The 22,486-nt window shown below is 44.8% G+C and overlaps 1 protein-coding gene across 1 annotated transcript in view; it reads left to right on the forward strand.

Moving 5' to 3' along the window:
* Positions 1–5,113: 5,113 nt before the first annotated feature.
* CHST13 (carbohydrate sulfotransferase 13) overlaps positions 5,114–22,486 on the forward strand; it is a 58,919-nt gene continuing 41,546 nt past the window's right edge. The window contains exon 1 of the mRNA XM_027863674.1: positions 5,114–5,274. Within this exon, the coding sequence (XP_027719475.1) occupies positions 5,181–5,274 (94 nt within the window). The 5' untranslated portion in view covers positions 5,114–5,180. The remainder of the gene's footprint in view (positions 5,275–22,486) is intronic.

Raw genomic sequence — 22,486 nt, forward strand, 5'->3', positions numbered from 1 at the left:
CCAGGCGCTGCAGCATAGCCCCATACAAACAGGCAGCCTCCAGGGGCCAGACTCCACTTGTTTCAGTGTATCCCAGGGAAACGCAGAAACACCTTCCCAGCCTCGATACATGCCAGACACCAGCGGTAGGACCACAGCTCAGCACCAGGTAAGTTGCCATACCCCTATGACCTCCAGCAGCACCAGCCACCCCAACCCACCCCTTAGAGCAGCACCAGACACAAAGGTTCCCATGGGCCTCAGGGTAACTGTCAGCACAGCACTGGGTAAACAGCCAGGGCCTGCAGCACCTGGCACAAGAAGCCTGAGGCAGTCCCCCTTCCATCCCTGGAGCAGAGATCAAATTTAAAAGAAAGGAAAAAGACCAAAAAAGATGAGCAAAAAAAATACAACAACAAAATAATCTGACCATAGAAAGTTATTATGGTGACAGGGAAGATCAAGACACAAACTCAGAAGAGGACAACAATGTCAGCACACCTATGGGCAAAACCCTAAAGAAAAATGAGAAGTGCTCTCAAGCCCAGAAAGAACTCTTGAAACAGCTCAAAAAGGACCTTAAATATAGATACATATATATACACATATATACTATATACACAAATATACTATATATATACTATATACACATATATACTATATATACATATATACTATATACACATATATACTATATATACATATACATATATACTATATATGAGGTAGAATAAAAATTGGGAAAAGAAATGAATGATGAAAGAGAATTATAAAAAAGAGTCAACAGCTTGGAAAAAGAAAACAATCACTTAAAAAGTGGAAGTGGCCAAATGGAAAAGGAAATACAAAAATCCACTGAAGAAAACTATTCCTTAAAAAGTACAATTAGCTAACTGAGGAAAACAACTCCTTAAAAGTTAGAAGTGGGCAACTATGACTCTATGAGACAACAACAATTAAACAAATTCAAAAGAATGAAAAAATAGAAGAAAATGTAAAATATCCTTCTAACAACTCTGGGAAGTATGTGCTATTATCATTCCCATTTTACAGATAAGGAAACTGAGGCACAAAGAGGTTAAGTGACTTACCCAGGGTCACACAGTGACTGAGGCTGGATTTGAACTCAAGTCTAATAGCGCCTTCCTCCCAGAATGGTTGTGAGGATCAAATGAGATAATCGTAAAGCACTTAGTACAGTGCCTGACACAAAGTAAGTGCTATATAAAGATTAACCATTTTTATTATCTTCCTGACTCCAGGTCCAGTGCTTTATCCGTTGAGCCAACTAGCTGTTGAACCAAGGTCTTGTCAAGTCCAAGGCTGGTTCTCTATCTAATACACCACACAGCATCTTAGAAACACTTAGGATCCTAGATCTGGAGCTGGAAGGGGCCTCAAAAGCTAGGTGGCCCAATCCCCTCATTTTACATATAAGCAAATGAAGGTCACATGCGTAGTAAGCATCAGAAGCAGGATTTGAATCCAGGTCCTCTGACTTCACAGCAAATATACTTTCCCACTGTCCTATTCTGCCTCCTCTAATTGCCTCACTCTCTATTATCATTTCTGAGTCTATATAATCTCTTTATCCTTATAATTTGGGGCTTTTGTTGTTCATTCGTGTCTGACTCTGTGACCCTGTTTGAGGTTTTCTTGGAGAAATATTGGAGTGATTTGTCATTTCCTTCTCCAGCTCATTTTACAGATGAGAAACTGAGGCAAACAGGGTGAAGTGACTTGCCCAGGGTCATGTAGCTAGTAAGTGTCTGAGGCTGGACTTGACCTCAGGAAGATGAGTCTTCCTGACTCCAGGCCCAGCCTCTATCCACTGTGCCTATACCAATGAGAAAAAAAAAAAAAAAATCACCCTCTACCAGTGCATGTGGTCGCCTGCTCAGTACCACAGAGTCTTAAAGTGTAATAATGTAAATAAGCCCTGAGGCGTGGATGGTGTGGCAACATAGATGGGAAAAGGAAAGTGGCTGCCAGGAATGATTACCCAGAGATAGTTGTGGTGACAAGGGCCAAAGACAGGGACAGGTAATTAGGGCTTAAGTACAACAGATTTCCTTGGGAACCCAAGTTACTAAAGCTGGCTCAGTGATCCCAAAAGATGGTCAGGCATAGAATCTCAAGTCTAGGTTCAGGATTCAGAAAAGTTTAGTGAACACTCCAAGGTGAAAGTATCCAGGACCAAAGACAAAGTCTCCTGGCCCCAGTTCAGGGGGAGGAGCTGATGCCCTGGGAAGCTAACAGTGAAGACAGTGAATCAGTGAGGCTTACGGCCCAGAGCTGAATGTTTGAGCTCATTAAGTGCCTAGGAACTAGAGGGAAATGAGGCTTCATAGGGTTGTTGTAAAGAATAGTGCTTAATTAATTAGTTAATTAATTAATTCAACAGTCATTTATTAGTAGACAAGCCTGTCTATTACATGGCAGAATCCGAACTCACATTGCTGAAGGCCACCACTGAAGGGGAGGTCCACCACCTTTCAGGACCTCTCATCCTACTTCTGGATAGTTCTAATGGTCAGGAGCTTTTTCCTGACTTCAAGCAAGCCTAAATTCACTTCTTCTTACTGCCATTCTCCCCTCTAGGGGAGTCCAATCCCTCTTCCCACAAGACAGCTTTTCAAGTACCTGGAGTCGGGAACTGTTAGCTAGGCCCCCTTGGATCCTCTCTCCTCCACGCCAAATGTCCCTAGTTCCTTGGACCACTCTTCATATTAGCGGTAGAGTCTAAGTTCTTCTAGCCTTCCTGTGAACATTCAGCAGCTTTAAGCATTGTCCTTCCCAAAATATCCTGAAGAATGAACGTCATTCTCCAGATGTACTCTGACCAACAAGACTCTCACTTCCTTATTCCTGGAAGTGCTGCAATCCAAGATTGCATTAGGGGTTTTTAAAACTGTCCTAGGGGCAGCTAGGTGTCAAAGTGGATAGAGTTCAGGCCTTGAAGTCAGGAGGACCCGAGTTCAAATCTGGTCTCAGACACACACACAACACACAACAGGTATTAGCTGTGGGACCCTGGGCAAGTCACTTAACCCCAATTGCCTAGCAAAAAGCAAAAAATAAAACAAAAGCAAAAAAAAAAAAAACTGTCCCAACACACTGTCATCTCTCATTAAGTTAGCAATCCACTGAACCCGTCAGATAATTTTCATCCTATTTAACCATGCTTCTCCCAAACCCCTCTTGTGACGGGAAGGAATATGATTCCAAATTCAGTGCTATCTCCACCTACTGACACCTCCTATTAGGATCCACCTTATACCTATCACCTAGAATTCTATTCAGCAAGTGTTTGCATCTGCTAGGTGCCTAGCCCTATCCTAAGCCCTGAGGTAATTAAAAGAAAAACTCATCAAGCTAACCCTCTTCCAGCCTATCCAGTCTACCTACACCCTTGGTTTCCACCCCTTCTTTATTCCTCAGAAATCTGGCTCAACCATTTCTTTTTTGTTCATTTAAGCAAATATTCATCTAGATTAATTAAAGTAGATTAAACATTAATCTACTATAAGCCATGGCCCTATGCTGGGCCTTGAAGTGAAGATCTAAGGCAAGCCTTAAAGACAAAAAAAAAAAAGTCACAAAAAGGAAGCCTGAGTAGGTCAATCATAAAACCAAAGAATGTCTAAGCTAAAAGGGACCTTAGAGGTCCAGCCTGTAACCTAGTCCAGCCCCCTTATTTTATAACTGAGCCTGGGGGGAAAAGAAGTGACTTACCCCCACTCACACTGAGTTTAATGGGAACAGTTGGGATTAAAATTTCCCATCCCCACATCTAGGACTCTTTCTACTGCACTCTTTGTCTTAGAGATTGGATCAAAAGGGTGAATTTCAGGACTGATTATAACAAGAAGACTATGGAACAGAGAAAAGATCTTTTGTTACCTGTGAAACCAGACCACTTGGGTTCAAGCCACTTAAGGTCTCTGGACCAGTCTCCTCACTTGTTAAATGAGAGAGGGTGAGATAAATGACCCTGAGGTCCCTTCCAGACCTGTCTTCTCTTTAATCACAGCTCCTTCTTTGGTGGCCGTGGATAGAGAGCAGGACCCGGAGTCAGTAAGACCTACGTTCAAATCTAACCTCAGACATTAAGCTGTGTGACCCTGGTCAAGTCACTTAATTTCTGTCTCACCTTTTCCTCATCTGTAAAATAGGATAGAGCCTACCTCCCAGCATTGTGAGGACTGAGATATTTGTAAAGCATTTTGCAAACCACAAATACTAGGTATCACTACTCCGATGCTGTCTCCGTGAGTGATTGCTAGGCTTCCAAGGCCCTCAAACACTGGCCCTGCTGAATGCCTCATTGCCATAACCCCGGGGTCGCTCTGCCAAGAAATCACGTGGAGAACAGAGGGGTTGTGAAGCCACCTGCGGTCAGGTGCTAACCGTCTGGAAAGGGGTTCGGGTGTGCAGAAACAATCGCCCCCATCGCTTTCTGTGGAGTGCCTTTGGGGTCTGGGCTGGGGTTGGTGAGGGATGACCCAGGCGAACCTCCCTCTCCAAAAGCACGAACTAGACTTGGTGGCACAGGAGTCAGTCCCGGCGCCAGAGCAGGCTGCAAAGGTGTCCTGAAGACCCGTTAGCAGTCCGGGTGGGGTTCCAGTCAGCCACACGGTACCCCGCTATCCTGAGTGCCTGCGCCACTCTGCCACGCTTCCGGGGGTCACTGCCAGGTCTGCACTTCCCTTGCACCCTGGTACACCCGAATGCAAACTCGGCAAACGTCGGCAAAGCAGGACGGCTCCACTCAGCTGGAGGGGGGCAAGGGGAGAAGAGTACTAGGGGCGGGGAGACAGTGCCTGGCTCCGCCCTGCGACCCTCCGCCTCCGGGCGCAGCCGGCTGGAGCGCAAAGCAGAGCGGGGAAGGAATCCGGGAGACCGGGGTGCCCCGCCCCGCCTCCCGCAGCTCCGCCCCCGGGGTGCCTATTATCTCTCTCCCCTCTCCGGGGAGGTCGGCTTGGTACGGGCTGGGCCGGGGGTAGGAGGGGAGCCGCGGCAGCAGTGGCGCCCGAGCCGGGAGCTGGGCGCTCGGACTGCGCTCGTCGGCTCCTGCTCTGGGGGCGGTGGCGGCAGAGGCGGCTGCGCCTGGGAGCCCGAGGCAGCGGGGCTGCGAGGGGCTGGGGCAGCAGCCGCGGCCGGCGAGCCTCACCCGGAGGTGCCTAGCCTGGGGAGCCAGGATGAGGAAAAGCCGGGTGCAACGGATGGTGCTGGCCACATGTCTGGGCTCCCTGCTCCTAGTCATTTTCTACTTCCAGAGCGGCCCCAGCCCGGGTAAGTGAAAGCGAGCGGGCTCCCGTGGGGAGGGGGCGGCAGGGCTCCCGGGGCCGGTCCCGGTGGGGCCTGGGGGAGCGCCCTGAGGCCAGCCCCGGGAGGCTGCAGTCCAGATGACTCGGGGGTGAGGAGTACCCGTGCAGCTAACCTGTGACACCCTCCCCACCTCCCGCCCCGGAGCTGGCGGCTCTGCCCCAGGGCCCCGGCAGCTGGGCCACTCCACTCCCGCTGCTACCTCGCGCAGGGCTATCCCCTTTCAGTTGCGCCCAGTTACACCCGCGCCTGGACAGCCCCAAGTTCGAGGCGGGGGACGGGACAGGTCCGGACCGGGCGCACACGCGGGCTTTGGGGCAGGCAAAGCTTGGGTGCGCCGGTGCGTCTCAGGCAGATTCTGATCTCTTCGGTCCCTCTCCCTTAGGAGCTCCTTCCCCTCCTCTCCTCTCCAGGTCCGCCACCTTCCTTTCCAGGCAGAGGGTGCCACGGGAACTAACTTAGTTGAGTGGAAAGAGCGTTAAATTGTGAGTCAGAAGACTCACTTCTCTACCTACCTTTATGACCGTGGGCGAGTCCCTTCACTTCTCAGGGCTTTGGGGAGGTATAAAATGATGGAGGGAGGGTGTTGGTGCCGGCCAGTGAGCGCAATGCGGTTTCAACAATCAAGGATTCTTTGCGCATCCTAAGAGGATCCCAGGGACATCCAGGAGAGGCTAGAGAGAAAGTTGGAGGCCGGTGGTTGCCGAGCTGGCTCCTGTATTGACCGAGAGCTGCGGCTGAAGCCCCAGGCAGAATCCTTACTTTGGCGAAATAATGGCTTTGGGGGGCGCCCAGCTGACTAGGGGTGGAGGAAAGAAGTTGAGCCGCGTTCTTGCGTGTTTCAGAACCTGGAGGACTGGTACAAAGATACTTCATTCTCCAGCCTGAAACTTTATCTTAGTAGGCTATTGAGACCAGGGAGCTCTTAGCATTGACCACAGTGGATGTTTTGGGGCCAGTGGGTATGATATACAGGTGGGGAAGTTGGAAATCACCTCACAGCCAGGAGCAGAGTAGGAGAGAGGGTACTCTGAGGGGATCTGAGTTCTGCAGCTAACTAGTTGTGTGACCTTGTGCAGGTCACTTCCTTCTTCTTGTCTTAGTTTCTATGTAAAATTAGTGGATTGGACTAAATAACCTCTTTGGGTCTCTTCTAGCCTCTGCTAGATTCCATAATCACAAGGCAGGTTTCTAACTTTGGAGCTTGAGGCAATAGTTCCGGGAGAGGGAAAGAAAGGGAATACGAGCTTGGCTTGGGTTCAGAGATGACTGGGACCTTGGAGACCATCTAGGCCAACCTCCTTATCCTGCAGATGAGGAAACCCAGAGAGGGAAAGTGACCTGCACAAAGTCTATATATTCAAGCAAACAAGTACTGATTAACGCCTATGTGCCAGGGTCAGCTAGGTGTGGAAATGGATAGAGTATGGGGCCTGCAGTCAGGCATACTCATCTTCCTGAGTTCCAGTCTGGCCTCAGACACTTACTAGCCGAGAGACCCTGGGCAAGTCACTTCACCCTGTTTTCCTCAGTTTCCTCATCTGTAGAATGAGCTGGAGAAGGAAATGGCAAACTACTCCAGTATCTTTGCCAACAAAACCCCAATTAGGGTCATAAAGAGTCAGACAGGACTCAACAAAACAAAAACTATGTGCCAGGTAGCTTGTTAGTTGCTGGAGATACAAAAAGCAAAGTCTAGGCCTTTGAGGAAGAGGTCAAGAGAGACAATAAACACCTATATAGGTATATGAAAAACACACAGAGAGAACATGCAAGCAGCCTTGGGGGAGGAGGCATTGGCAGCTGGGGAGAGGTGGGTAGGGGGTGAGAAAAGTCTAGTACAGAGCGAGGTACTTGAGCTGCATCTTGAAGAAAGCAGAGTCCAAAGAGGAGGAGGAACCCTGTTATTTCAGGAGTCCCATTGGCAGGAGCCGAGAGGGTTTCACATTCCCCTCAGTGGGGGTGCTTTGCCCTATGTGTGTTCTGGCCTATTCTTCCATTTAAGGCTGGGGTGGTTTATAGGATAAGACACTTAGGGCTGGATCATTTCTTGCCCTGGATATGAAAAGAAAAGTGACTCTCCTCCTTCCCCTTTTCTGAAATCCAGTGTGTGGGACAGTCTCTAACAACTCGAGAATGTGGGAGCCTGCGGGGACCTCCGCTGGGCAGTGTGGTATTGGGAGAAGTGCTCTGCACTTGGCATCAGAAGCAAGGCCCAGAGTGTTCCATACCCAAATTAGCTTTGGAAAAAAACACCTTTAGTCACAGGAACCAAATTATCATGAAAGTAGCATAGATTTGAGAGCTGGAAGAGGCTATATCCTCCCCCCCACACACATATACACATACACAGTGTCATACACACACATTTTTGCTGATTAGAAGCTGAAGCCAAGACAGTAGACATACCTCTGATCACACTGTGAATTAGCAGCAGAGCCAGGCATTAGAACCAAGCTCCCCTGGTACCCCATCAGTTACTGGTTCCTTTCTACCACACTGCCCCACCTTTGGAGGATCGGCATCTGGATGGACAGATTCCGGTCTGTGTGGGGGTTAGTATTGTCCCTACTGATCGTTGTGTGACCCTGAACTAGTTACTTGAGAAAAAGAGCTAATGTTGATGTCATGCTTTAGGTTTGCCAACTATTTTACATATATTATCTCATTTGATCCCTTTGCTTGATAATCTGTCCATTTATTTCCTCATCTATATGTCAAGAGGTAGATGATTTCAGATGTTCTTTTCTATTTCTGGATTCTGTGGTACTTTTTATGAGAGGCTTTGTGGGGTGGTAGAAAGAGCACTAACTACCATGAGAGTTAGATTGGCCTGAGTTGTAGCTACTAACTGCATCACTCTGGAACACCAGTTAACCTCTCTGAGCCTCAGTTTCTTCATCCGTAAAATGAGGATAATGTCCCTTTGACGAGACTGATGTGAAATGAAGGTACTCCCCTTGGCACTTGGGAAGCTAAACTTAGTCTAACAACATTCCCATGGCAAAGTGATTTTCCTTTAGTACAAGTATGACCATGGTACTCCAGTGGCCCCCTATTGCCTCAAGGACAAAATATATACCCTGTTTGTTTTTCAGTCTTTCATGACTTGGCCCCATCTTGTCTTTTCAGCATCATTTTCTACTGTTCCTCTTTCTAAACTCTATAGTCCTGCCAAATTGGCCTTCTTTCTGCTCCTCACACATGATCCTCCATTTCCTACCTCCATGCCTTTGTACTTGCTGTCCCCCATGCCTGGAATGCCCTCCCTCCTTACCTCTGTCTCATAGGATCCCTCTTTTCCTTCAAGATGCAGTTCAGTCATCACCTTCTACAAGAAGCCTTTCCTGATCCCCCTGCAACTGCTGTCGCTCTCCCTGCCCCAAATTACTTTGCTTTTATTTTAAATTTATTCTGTATATATTTATACATCATGTAGTCAGCTAGACACAGGGTAAATTGGGGAGAAAAGAATTGGATTTGGACTCCAGCTCTGCTACTTAATAGTGGCAGAAGTGACCTTAGACAAGTCATTTCACTTTTCTAGATTTGGCTTTCGCTTTGGCTTCCTCTTTTGTAAATTGAGAGGATTAGATTAGCTGATTGATAAGGTTCCTCCTAGTTCTAGCACTAAGTAAGAGTAAGTGGATAGAGCTCTGAACCTGAAGTCAAGAAGACCCAAGTTCAGTTTCCTTTTAGAGATCAATTAGCTGTGTGACCTTGGGCAAATCACTTAACCCCTGTTTGTTTCAGTTTCTTCAACTGTAAAATGGGTATAATAAAAATAAAAACTTAAAAATACCTCCGAGGGTTGTTGTAAAGATCAAAAGAGATAATAATTATAAAAAATGCATAGCACAATGCCTGGCACGTAGTAAGCACTATATGCATTTTAGTTATTATTATTAGTCATGATGTCTCTCATGATTGAATGTAAACTCTTTGAGATTAGGGATTGTTTTAGTCTTTTGGACTTGTACGTAGTGCCTGACATAGTGCTTGAAATATAGTAGGTACTTAATAAATGCTTGGTGAATAATTGATTGAATGGTCTTGTCGTTGCTGGAATTCTTCTTTTGAGAATGGGCTCCAAGGGCGAAGAGGAAAAGCAGTTTATTAACAGTAAACCTCATTATTGACCTAAAGGGGATTCCCCAACTCATTTCCTTCTGTTAGTGACAAGACTCAGCCCTGAATGACTGGGGGCTGTTTCTAAAAGTCAGATCTGTCCCCAGAGGATGGATATCAGTCACCACTGAAGAGACAGCAGAAGGCGAGAGTCTGGACCTTCAGATTGAGTCAGGAGCATTTTTAGTGTGGTTTCCCAGAAGCCCGATTTCACCTGTCCTTTCTCTTTTGGCAGTTGGATCCACGGGGTAATGAATGAGTGGAGTATTCTTTAATACAACAGACTCATCCACATAGGCAGGCTGGACCTTGTCCAACGTGGAGGGTGGGCAGATTGTCTACGTAGTCCTCATTATTCCAAACGTCCTTCTTAGCATGTGTGTGTGTGTGTGTGTGTGTGTGTGTGTGTGTGTGTGTGTGTACACAACTGTCCTCACCAGGCTGGCTCATTCTTTTCTGTACATGTGACACAGAACATTTGGTCCAGCCTGGTTTCCTGAACCTTGGTTATCTCCAGTACAAACAGGTAGTGATTCCTAAAGGACCCTTCAGAGTTAGTCAGCACAGCTCAGGGCCAGTTATCATTATCCTCCGCTACATGCAAATGGTCTTGTGCTTATGCCTGTGAGAGGATGTCAGGAGGACACAGGGTAAATTGGGGAGAAAAGAATTGGATTTGGACTCCAGCTCTGCTACTTAATAGTAGCAGTAGTGACCTTAGACAAGTCATTTCACTTTTCTAGATTTGGCTTTGGCTTTGGCTTCCTCTTTTGTAAATTGAGAGGATTAGATTAGCTGATTGATAAGGTTCCTCCTAGTTCTAGTACTAAGTAAGAGAATCAGGGCCAATTTCAGGCTCAGAAAAGGAGGCTCAGAAAAGGAGGTGGGGACACATGCAATTGGCTTGGCCAGGAGGGCCTTGTACCTCGGTTAACTCCTTAGGGGACTTCACACATGATACTCCATCACCTGGCTTAGGATGTTTTCTCTGGCTATCCCTCATGCCTGAAATACATTCTCTCCTCATCTCATCTCCTGACTTCTTTCATATCTCAGCTAAAAATATCACCTTTTCAAGAAGCATTTCCCCATCTCCCTGAATGCTAATGCCTTCGCTCTGTGATTATCCCCAGTTTGTCCTGTATAAACCTTGTGTGTGCATAATTGCTTGCATGTTGCCTTCCCCATTAGACTGAGCTCCTTGAGAGCAGGGACCAGTTTTTCCCCCGTTCTTTGACTCTTTGGGACTTAGCATGTAGTAGGTGCTTAACAAATGCTTGTAGATTTGACTTGACTTGACCCTGGCTCTTAGAAATTCAGAATCTCTGATTTCAACAATTCTATTGTGTATGTGATATCCTTAAGTACTTGCCACATACCTCACATTCCAATTCTTTTCTTGAACATGGTATTCATGATATACAAGGTATTCCAATAGTCTTAAGCAATTAAGGAGATAGATATGGACATGGACATGGACATGGATATGGACATAGACATATCTAGATAGGTGGTGAGGTGTTTTAGTCTTTAAGCCTTTGGCTTCTTTTAGGTCTTAATCCTGAACTGTATTTCCCAGCCTGTTTTTCTCTGTCTTCTCCACCATTGCTTTGTAGTTACCAAATATTCACTTGTATACGTTGACGTGGATGGAAGGGTTATGTCAAGTCCTTCACGGTAATTCTGCCCCTCCTCATTGGTGCATATATAAGCTGAAGTTATCTTCCTAGTGGTCTTTTTAGTGTTGCTCTTGAGCACCAACTACAAAGCGAGATGCCTTAAAATGATACTTCCCTTTGGGCCCATGATAACATTTACTTCTCCAAGGAGAGCTTACGAAGTCATTTAGACTTCCATGGGCCTTTTGGTTTCATTTAGAGCAAGACCGTTAATATTGAAATAGCTGATTTCTTCCAGTAGTATGTCACCTTACTGGTCATTAGACTAGAATCACACATTTAATCAATTTAACCAACAATGGAATAAATGTTTATAGTCTAAAAATGATGTGATTCTTACCACCCCCTGCCTCTTTCTCACCACTCTGGCTCTGTCCCAGCAGCAGCTGAAGGCAGTCAAACAGGATTGAGGGACCAGGGACGGCAGGATTATTAACATAATCAAAAAGGCCTCCCTGGGAAAATTACTGTTGCTTATACACTAACATGTGTTGGAGGACAGGGAGCTGGAGAAATCCAATGAATCCCCTCCAAACCAAGTCAACATGCACACTATTTGGTGACTACAGGACAAAGGTATGTGGGGGGAGGGGTGGTGTGAGCAAAGTCAGATCACATCTGGAGCACAGTGTTCAGTTCCGGGTACCACGTTTTAGGTGAGGGGAGTCCAGAGCAAGGGGGCCAGGTAGAGAAAAGCATAGAGTCTGTGCCATTTGAGGATTAGATGAGTCAAATGGGGAGGCTCAGCATGCAGAAGGGAAAGTTCAGGTGGGACATGAGAGCTGTCTTCTAGGATCTGGAGGACCGTGAATGAGGCATGAGGCTCATTCTGTTTGGTCCCAGAGGGAAGAACCAGCAGGAATGGGTATGAAATGCAAAGAAACAAATTTAGGCTCGGCTTCAGGGAAATCTTCCAAATAATCAGAACTAACCCAAAGTGCAATGGACAACATGGGTTCCCTCTCGTTGAAGTTTTCCAAGCAGAAGCTAGATGACCACTTAGCAGGTGTCAATCAATGTCAATGTCAATCAATGAGCAAGCGTTTATTAAGTGCCTACTATGTGCCAGGCACTAGGGAGACGAGGTAAAAAATGAAACCGTTTCTGTCCTCAAGGAGCTTACATTCTACTGGGAGAAACAATATGTGTGTATGTGTATATTATCTATACATATACATATATTCTATCTATACATACATATATCATATTTATACATACACAAATATGTGTGTGTGTGTGTGTGTGTGTGTGTGTGTGTGTGTTTAGGTTACATTGGCTGACCACCAAGAGCCCTTTCAACTCTACAATAATTCATTATCTAGGACAGGGCTTCTTAAACTTTCCCTTCATGACCCCTTCAGCATTTCTTAAACTGTGGGTCATGATCCCATATGGGTTTCTTATTAGGGGACATCCTTCTGGTGACACCCCTTTCTCCATTTAGCCAGGTTGGACCCCAGCCAGATAGTAGACAGGGCCCATCACTGGGGCCATATTGAAGCCTTTCCAGCTTGGTAGGGCCTGCTAGGGCTTGTGTTCTGCCTCAACAGCTGAGGGCTACCCTAAGATGTTAATGGAGGACTTGCATGGAAGCGTTGCTCCTCAGAGAATCACACATAATTTTGCTGTGACTGACTTTTAAAGGATTCTTTCTGAGAGAAAAATTAAAGCATTCCGAGTGTCTTTTGATAGCCTTGGGGGCTGTAGGCAAGTCCCCACACAGAGCTCCTATTGTGTGCAAGCTCAGCTTACGGAGATGACGTCCCAAGACATTCCCATGGTGACTCAGGCTTGAAGGATGAACAGACGTGTCATGGCAGGGCTGAGCATGGCACATTTTGGAAGAGCTCCCTGAAAGGGGGGAAAGCTTGAATACCTTGGATAAAGCTCTGAGCCAAGGCTTTAAACCTTCTCCGTCCCATCTGTAAGATCAGTGGTTGCTAGATGTAGCAAGATTAGAGATATGCTGGAAAATTTGTGGAGTGGGGATGGGGGGTGGCGGAGAAATAGGGCCCTGGGAAATTTATGGAGTAGAGAAGGGGGAGATAGGAAGATAAGAACAAGGTGGCCTTGGGGAAGGAGGAACAAATCTCTTTCTCCAGATCCTGCACCAGAGAGCAGAGAGCAGATACTGCAGAGAAGCTGACCACCATGCTGGCCTCAGATATGGAGAGGAGCATTTCTACACCTTAGGATTTAGAGCTGAAAGGGAGCTTCGAGATCACATAATTCAATTCCCTCATCTTATAGATGGAGAAACTGAGGCCCAAAGAGGGATCAGAGATCAAGAGCTAGAAGGAACCTTAGTTATTATCTGGTCCATCCCCCTGAATTTTACAGTAGGGGAAGCTAAACCCCGGCAAGAAGTGATGTGTTCAGAGGATGTATAGCTAGTACTCAGAACCAAGACCAGAAGCCGGGCTTTCTAGCTCCCGGAATACTCAAATGAGATGAATATATTCTCATATGTATGTGTATATATATATATATATATATATATATATATAAACATATATTTATGTATAAATATATTTATAAATATATGTATATTTATAATTATATTATGAACATAAATATATTTGTAGATATATTCATATATGTGAAACAGTTTACAAACCTTTAAGAACTACGTAAGTCTCAGCTGTTGGCATTTATTATCATTTCCATGCTGTGGCATTAATATGCCACCTTTCAAAACCTGCAGGACCAGAGAGACAGCATACCTAGCTTAGGGGCCTGGAGTCAGAAGAGAAAATGGGAGAATTGCTCCTTTGGATTCTCCTGGGCTAACTAGCTTTCAAAAAAGGAAGGTACTGTGGAAACTTGTGCTGACTAGTAAAAATTCTCAGAAGTCCCTCATTTTATAGAGGAGCCCCAGAGGATTGAAGTGATTTGCCCAGGTCACATGAGGAGAGAGAGGATCCCACTAGGTCTCCTCACTCCCACTTCCATTGTTTCTGCTGCTGTGAGGCGGTGCCCCATTGGGCTTAGGAACATAGATTAGAAGTGAAAATCTCTTAGAGTCCATGTAGTCAACCCCCTCATTTTACATATGAGTAAACTGAGGCCAAGAGAAGGAAGGAAAATGATTTTCCCAAGGCCAAAGGACAAAGCAAGGATTTCACCCAGGATCTCAGATTCAAATCCAGCATTCTTTTCACCATGCTACCCTGAGCTGGCGCTAACATTTCCTGTTCTACAAAGTAGAAATTATTCATTCTTCCTTAAAAGGAAAAAACAGATAAACATATGATTTTTAAAAGACTCATAGGGCCCTAAAATGTTAGAACTGTGCCCCTTTGGGCCTGGATAGTTACTTCTGGGCACCTCTGATTCCCTCCACTTCTCCTATCAGCTGCACCTCTTCTAGGCCACTCATTCAATCTTCAGGTTTTCTGGATGGGGGAAAAGAGGCAATTATGTCCAAGGCTGGATGAGTAGAGGCATAGGCTGCAGCCTCAGGTCCCTAGGATAAGCACTCATGTGCACAGGTTCGGGGTACATAAATCAAAGGCTCCCCATAAAGTTCATGATGGCCTTGTTGGATCATTATGGGATTTAGTGCTGGAAAGGACCTTGGAGGCCATCTACTCTAGCCCCCTTATTTTACAGATAAGGAAACTGAGGCTCATAGAACTTAAGTGACTTGTCTACCTACTACTTATAAGTAGTAAGTAGCAGAGTTTGAATTTGAAAGCAGATCATTGTTGTTACTGTTGCTGCTTTGTTTCAGTTGCGACTCCTTGTGACCCCAATTGGGGTTTTCTTGGCAAAGAGTGGTTTGCCATTTCCTTCTCCAGGTCAATTTATACGTGAGGAAACTGAGGCAAACAGGGTTAAGTGACTTGCCTAGGGTCACACAGCTAGTAAGTGTTTGAGGTCAGATTTGAACTCAGGAAGATGAGTGTTCCTGATTTCATGCTCAGTGCTCTAGCCACTGAGCCACCTGTTTATCAATCTATGTAGTATCTAATCTCATAAGTACTATCTGCTCTCATAGATACTAGTCTATAAGCTGTCTACTACCATAGATACTATCTATATACTATCTATTCTCATAGATACTGTCTACTTTCTTTTTTCTGTTTCTCCCCCCCTACTTAATAGTATTTTATTTTTTCCAATTACATGTAAAGATAGTTTTCAACATTCACTTTTATAAGATTTTGAGTTCCAAATTTTTTTCTCACTTTCTTCCTCCCTTCTCCCCTCCCCAAGATGGCAAGCAATCTAATATAGACTATGCATGTACAATCATATTAAACATATTTCCACATTAGTCATGTTGTGAAAGCAGAATTAGAACCAAAGGGAAAAACCACAAGAAAGAAGAAACAAAAAAAAAAAGGAGAGCAAATAGTATGCTTTGATCTGCATTCAGACCCCATATCTTCCTCTGAATGTGGATAGCATTTTCAACCATGAGTCTTTTGGGATTATCTTAGATCTTTGCATTGCTGAGAAGAGCTAAGTCTGTCAAAGTTGGTCATCACACAATGTTGCTGTTAAAATGTTCCCCTGGTTCTGCTCATTTCACTCAGCGTCACTCCAAGTCTTTCCAGGTTTTTCTGAAGTCAGCCTGCTCATCACTTCTTATTGCACAATAGTATTCCATTACATTCATATGCCACAATTTGTCCAGCCATTCCGCAGTTGATGGGTATCTTCTCGATTTCTAATTTTTCGCTACCATAGAAAGAGCTGCTATAAATATTTTTTGTACATTTGGGTCCTTTTCCCTTTTTTATGATCTCTTTGGGATGCAGACCTAGTAGTGGTATTGCTGGATCAAAGTGTATACATAGTTTTATAGGCCTTTGGGCATAGTTCCAGATTGCTCTCCAGAATGGTTGGATCAGTTCACAGCTCCACCAACAATGCATTAGTGTTCCAATTTTCCCCCATCTTCTCCAACATTTATCATTTTCCTTTTTTTGTCATATTAGCCAATCTGATCAGTGTGAGGTGATGCCTCAGAGTTGTTTTAATTTGCATTTCTCTAATCTATACTATCTACTGTCATAAGTACTACTCTATATATTGTCATAGATACTAGTCCATATGCTGTCTATTGTCATAGATACTATCTATCTACTCATCTACTCTCAAAGATAAACTATCCACCATCATAGAGAGCTGGAAAAGATGTTAGAGGTCATTTAGTTCAACCCCTTTATTTTACAGATAGGGAAATTTTTGTGCAAAGTTTAAATGACTTGCCTAAGATATAGGTACTAAGTTAAGGCAGCAGAATTTGAACCCAGATCCTCTGATTCCAAACCCAGTGTTCTTTCCACCTCACCCTTCTACCTCCAGTGCAACCCCCTCAGTTTTACAGATAAGTAACCTAAGGCACTTAGGTTACAGATAAGTAACCTAAGGCAGAAATGTGTCTTATTCAGGTAGGTCACATAGTAGTAAGTAGTGGAGCTATTCAGGATTAAAAGCTAACTCTTCTAACTCCAAATTCAGTCTTCTTTGTATTATACCATTCTGACTCTTGGTGGGGATGGAACAGGTATCCAGAAATATCTTCTCCATTCCTCCCCTTTCCTCTCCCCCAATCAAGTCACTGAAGAACCTAGCTTTTAAATTGTCCCAAATATCATGAATATTCCAAATGAAAACATAGAAGAAAACAGAAGATTGTGACTCAATTTCATGGACATTCATTAAGTATCACTATGTGCAAAGTCACAAAGAGCTGCCCATGGACATGAGAGTGGAGGTGGGGAAGAGAGCTCCCTACCCCAGTGAAATCTCAGATGTAGACAAAAAACAAGTACTACAAGACATTGTACTAGGCACTGGGGCCCCAAAGATGAAATAATAAAATGGCGGCAGCCCTCAAGGAGTTTCCAAGGAGAGTGAGGCAAGGCTTTCCATGTTGGCTCTAAAGGTCCTACTTTAATGAATAAATTAAAAATGTGTTGGGTTTTTTTAAACATCTTTTCCCCCATTGCTTAAGGATCTGTGATTTGTGAGAATGTGAGTGGTCCACCAGTGTAGATCACAATCCCCCCTCCCCCAGCTCTCACCCCCAACTGCATATAAGGGCTTTCAAGAGTTGCTGTGGCCAACAAGTGACCATCCTGTAGCCAGCAGGGTGATCGGTGAGGATCTGTGGCAGACATATGGGTCCATTGTTGGTCTATACTTGAAGCCTTTTCAGCTTGGTTTCCTACCTTCTAGAATTTCTGCATAGCCTCCAAGAACTCATAGCCACCTTCATGCCACAGTGAAGCCCAAGAGGAGGGGGATTTGACCGGATTCGGGTTTGGTCATTTTATTTTTATTTTTATTTTTATTTTTAGGATATTGGACAGTAAGTCACATTTATATAATGCTTTATATTTTGCAGACCAAAACATTCCCTTTTGGGGATAGGGATGGGCGTCCTGTGATTTCATTAGTGTGGGGAACTGCTAGTGTAGGAAACACCCTCCAATAATTTCATAGCTTCCCTGTAACTTTTAGTCATAGAGTTGTTTGGAGCACATGAATCCAAGATCACCTGCCCTGGATCTGTCAGAGGCGGGATTCAAATCCAGGTGCTTCTGACTCAAAGGCTGACCTAAGCATTCATTTGTATTATACTGCTTCTTCTTCTTCCCTTCCCCAGCACCCCATTTTACAGATTGGGAAAATTAAAGTAATTTATCCAGTGTCCCACTTCTGCTGGATGTTAGCTAATCCTTGCAAAGTGAGCTCTTGAATTTAAAATACTACTCCCTTTTGGGGGGGGGGAGATGGTGAGTGGGCATTTTCATTTTAAAAGTGAGATGGCAAGCCTGCTGATTGCAGGTCCAAGGTTCTTTCCACTATACCACAGCTGCTTCAGGCTGCAGTCTCAACCACGCCCTGCTTTCTTGTTCTTTTGTAAATTAAGATTTTTCAAGTACTAAAAAAGAGTTTACCCTTCTGAGTGGATCCACATCCCCCTTCCAATCTCTCCTACTAGTCTCTTGCCTTGCAAAGAACTTTTCCCCCGAGAAAATAGGGAGAAACAGCCCCCATCAGGATTTTAGTGGTGACTGCATAGTCACATCAGTAACGGTGCACACATTACATCAGAAATAATGTCAGACAACAAAATTAGTGTTCCATAAATTATGTAGGTCGTTGCAGTTGTGCAGACCTGGCCCACAAGGCACCATGGGATCTGGTAAGGGATTCAATTATTTTCTAGAATAGGAGTTCTTAGCCTAGGATCTGTAGTGAACTTGGTGTTTTGATTTGCTGTTATTGAGTTCTTTTGGTTGGTTGGTTTAAAAAAAATACTTTGATAAAATCTTATAGAAGTGAATGTTGAAAACTATCTTTACATGCAATTGGAAAAAATAAAATAGTATTCAGTGGAAATAAAATAAAATCTAGTCACAAGCTTTGAACATTTGTGACAACAAAAGAATACTTTGACAGTGATATTTCAATGTCATTGGCTTCCTTTGTCACGCGTATTATTTTATGTATTCGAATCCATGGACCTCACTAGATAGCACACGGGGTCCATGACACCGAAAAGGTTAAGATCCCTGGATCTATGCAAGTCTATGTTGCCTGTGAGGGGTTGGCAGCCTCTTGCATGGGTCCCAAAGGAGGCGCACAGAATGATTTTTGAGTGACATGGTTAGGACCAGCCCTGGGAAAAAAATTTACATTTTTGTTGGCAAGGTTTGTCTTTGGCATTGTTCCCTCACCCATATCAATGCCTTTTTACCTCCCTCTTTGGCACGGGTATCTTCCTTTGGGAATTTCATTGTGTCCCTCCCCACCAATCCCAGACGTCTATCCTGTGTCCCTCTGCTTCTCTTAGTTGGCTGTTAGCTAATCCTCGCAAAGTGATCACTTGGGTTTCAAATGTGACCCCCTCCTGGGGGTGGGGGTCTGGGGCATTTGCATTTCTAAAGGGAGACAGCTAACTTGGTCCATGGATAAAGCCCTTGACCTGGAGTCTAGAGGTCAAGTTTGAGTCCCTGGTCTTATTACAACTTTGGGCAAACTTAATAAAACTTATGACAACCTTGAGTAAATCACTTTCCCTCTCTTGGCTTTGCTTTACTCATCTGTAAAGAGGGAGTTGGATTAGCTGGTTTCCGAGGGTAATTCAGCTAGGGCAGCCAGGTGAATAGAACATCGCCAGACCTGGAGACAGGAAGACCTCAGTTCAAATCCAGCCTCAGACATTAATGGCTGGGTGACCCTGGGCAAGTCACTTACCCCAGTTAGCCTCAGTTTCCTCCTTTGTAAAATGAGCTGGAGAAGGAAATAGCAAGTCTAGTATCTTTGCCAAGAAAATTCCAAATGGGATCATGAAGAGTCAGACATGACCGAAACAACTGGACAGCAACTAGGCTACTTCCAGTGCAGAGATGTGATGGCTTGGATATAGGGTGGCATCCCAAGATTCCCACACTAAGACTTCAGAGATCTCCCTGTTTTGTTTTGTTTTTTTGGTGAGGCAATTGGGGTTAAGTGACTTGCCCAGCGTCACACAGCTAGTAAGTATAATGGGTCTAAGGCCAGATTTGAACTCGGGTCCTCCTGACTCCAAATCCACTGTGCCACCTAGCTGCCCCTGATCTCCCTATATTTTTAACGACATAGGATCTTACCTTTCGAACCAGACAGGGTGTAGTCCTGGCTTATGGCAGCAATAAGCTTCACAAACTAAATTTGAACCCAAGCCCTTGAGTTCCAGAGCCAGGATTCTTTCCATTGTACCACATGGAAGATAATAGAAAGAAACTCACGGCAACAGTCTCCTCCTGACCTTCTGTTCTCTCCAAGGGCAATCCAAGACTTACCAAAGCGAGGAGCCCCTGTAGGGCACTGCATAGAACATCTGGCCTGGGAGTCAGGAGACTAGATTCTAGGCTTTGCGCTGGTCCTTACATGACCATGGGCAAATTGCTTCCTTCTGGGCCTCAGTTTCTTCATCTGTAAAATGGAGATACTGGATTAGATGAACATCTCTCTCATCCCTAGAAGTCTATAATGTTTTCCTGTAATGGTCTTCCTTGGAATGAAAGTTCCCTTTTATTTGTTTGTTTTCATTTTTGTCTTTGTAACCCCCCCCCCAGCACTTAGCATAATACCTGGCATACAGTAGGTGATTAATAAATGCTTGTTGAATGCATAGCCACTTTCTGCATAAACCTTCCATGCTATCTTCTCCCTCCACCTTGCACCTCTCTTATGGTCCTTATCTCTTTCTTCTGTCTTAAGTCTTTCAGGTTGTCATTTTATAGATACCACTCAGAAAAAAAATCTAAAATAAAAGCTCATGAGATACAAATAAAAGCTGACATAATAATATAATATAGTAATAATATGATATTATTAATATAATATAACTGTCTGGTATTTAAAATTTTGTGCAGCCCTTTCACATCCCTTATCTCTTCTGATCCTTACGACATGCTTGTAAAAGTAGAAATCATTTTTCCCTCTTTCCAGATGGGGAAATTGAGGCCCAGTGAGGGAAAGTGAGTTATTTGGGTGAGTTATCGGTAGAGGTGCAACTGAAATCCAGGTCTTCACAAGGCATTAAAGGTAGAAGGGACTCTAGAGGGCATCTACTTAAATCGCCTCATGTCACAGATGAGTAAACTAAGGTTATTATTATAGCTAGCATTTATGTGGCACCTACTATGTGCCAGGTGCTGTCAAAGCACTTTACAAATATTATCTCATTTGATCCTCACGGCAACCCTGGGAGGTAGATCCCCTTTTTACAGATAAGGAAGCTGAGGTAAATAAAGGTTAAATGACTTGCCCAAGGTAGCACAGCTTATAATCAACATAGGCTGGATTCAAACTCAGATCTTCCTGACTCCAAATCCAATGCTATATATGTAAAGTGTTCACAAACTTCAAAATGAACTGTATAAATGTTAGCTATATAATTATATAGCTTATTTAGTTATAAACGTGTGACCTCGGGCAGTTCATTTAACCTCTGTTTGCCTCATTTTCATCTTTTGTAAAATGAGGGAGGTCAGTAGTGGGACCAAAGGAGGAAGAAGAACATTCCAGGCATAAAGGGATAGCCAGATGGCCCCCTAGGTCCTTCCTATTGAGCTATTAGGATTCTGTGTGGTCTTCCTTGGAATGAAAGTTCCGTTTTATTTGTTTTCATTTTTGTCTTTGTATTCCCCCCGCCCCCTCCCGAACTTAGCATAGTACCTGGCATACAGTAGGTGATTAATAAATGCTTGTTGCATGAATAGCCACTTCCACCATAAGCCTTCCAGGCTATCTTCTCCCTCCACCTTGCACCTCTTTTATGGTCCTTATCTCTTTCTTCTGTGCACTGTCAATCACTGTGTCTCTATATCATCTTCATTAATAGTCTGAAAGCTACTTGAGGGCAGAACCTGTGCTGGACTGAAGTGGCCTTCTTGATAACTTCCTTTGCATTTAGCACAGTGCCTAACTCACAAGAGGCACCTAATTAATGCATATGAACCAGTTGACTGGAGCTCTGCAATCCTGCCAAAGAGTGCTCGGTCCCCATGGGTACCAAGACAAAAGCCTCAGCTTCCCGCCTTCCAACCTGGTCTAGCTAGGCCAAGGTTAAAGGGGGGAGGGAGCTGGTCCAGCTGCTGCTGCTCCAAGGGCCAGGCAGGCACAAGCCTGGCACTCCGTCCTTTTCTTCCCTTGTGGAATGAGGGGGTTGAACTGGAACCTCTTCCCTTCCAGCCCCGTGAGCCTAGGATATGCGCTGACTGAGCCTGAAAGGAAGGTGAAAGGAAGTGGTTTCAGTCCCATGGGACCCTGGTAAGAAAACAGGAAAAAAAGCATTCTGTGTCTGGGGAGGGCTGAAGAAATAGTGAGAGCTGCTGTTCCCCAGGGGCTGAACAGGAATGTGGAGCAGTGAATAGAATCAGATTGCAAGGGAAAGCAGTAGGTGGGTCTGTAACACATTAGAAGAAGTGGCATTCAGTGGGTCCTTCATTCTGGCCCAGCCAGCGGCCCTGGGCAGCGGGGAAAGCACCAGACTCGGGCAGGGGAACTGGGCTCTGGTTCTCGCTCTGTTACTAGCTGCACTTGCAATCACAATAAGTAATTTCTCTCTGGGTCCCAGCGTACTTAGGTCTGAAATGAAGGAATGGTGTTAGATGATCTTTCCCCCACTAATTCATCCTTGATTCAACCACTAAAGTGATTTTCCTAAAATACAGGTCCAGTGATGTGTCTCTCTCTCTCTCTCTCTCTCTCTCTCTCTCTCTCACACACACACACACACACACACACACACACACACACACACCCACCCTCGCCCTCCGCCCTCCCTTTTCCCCTCTCCCCATCCACCTCCCCCTCCATCTCCCCCCCTCCAGTGGCTGCCTATTGCCCTCCAGGAGCAA

Source organism: Vombatus ursinus, unplaced genomic scaffold, assembly GCF_900497805.2.
Source record: "Vombatus ursinus unplaced genomic scaffold, bare-nosed wombat genome assembly UNPS02014773.1, whole genome shotgun sequence".
NCBI lineage: Eukaryota > Metazoa > Chordata > Mammalia > Diprotodontia > Vombatidae > Vombatus > Vombatus ursinus.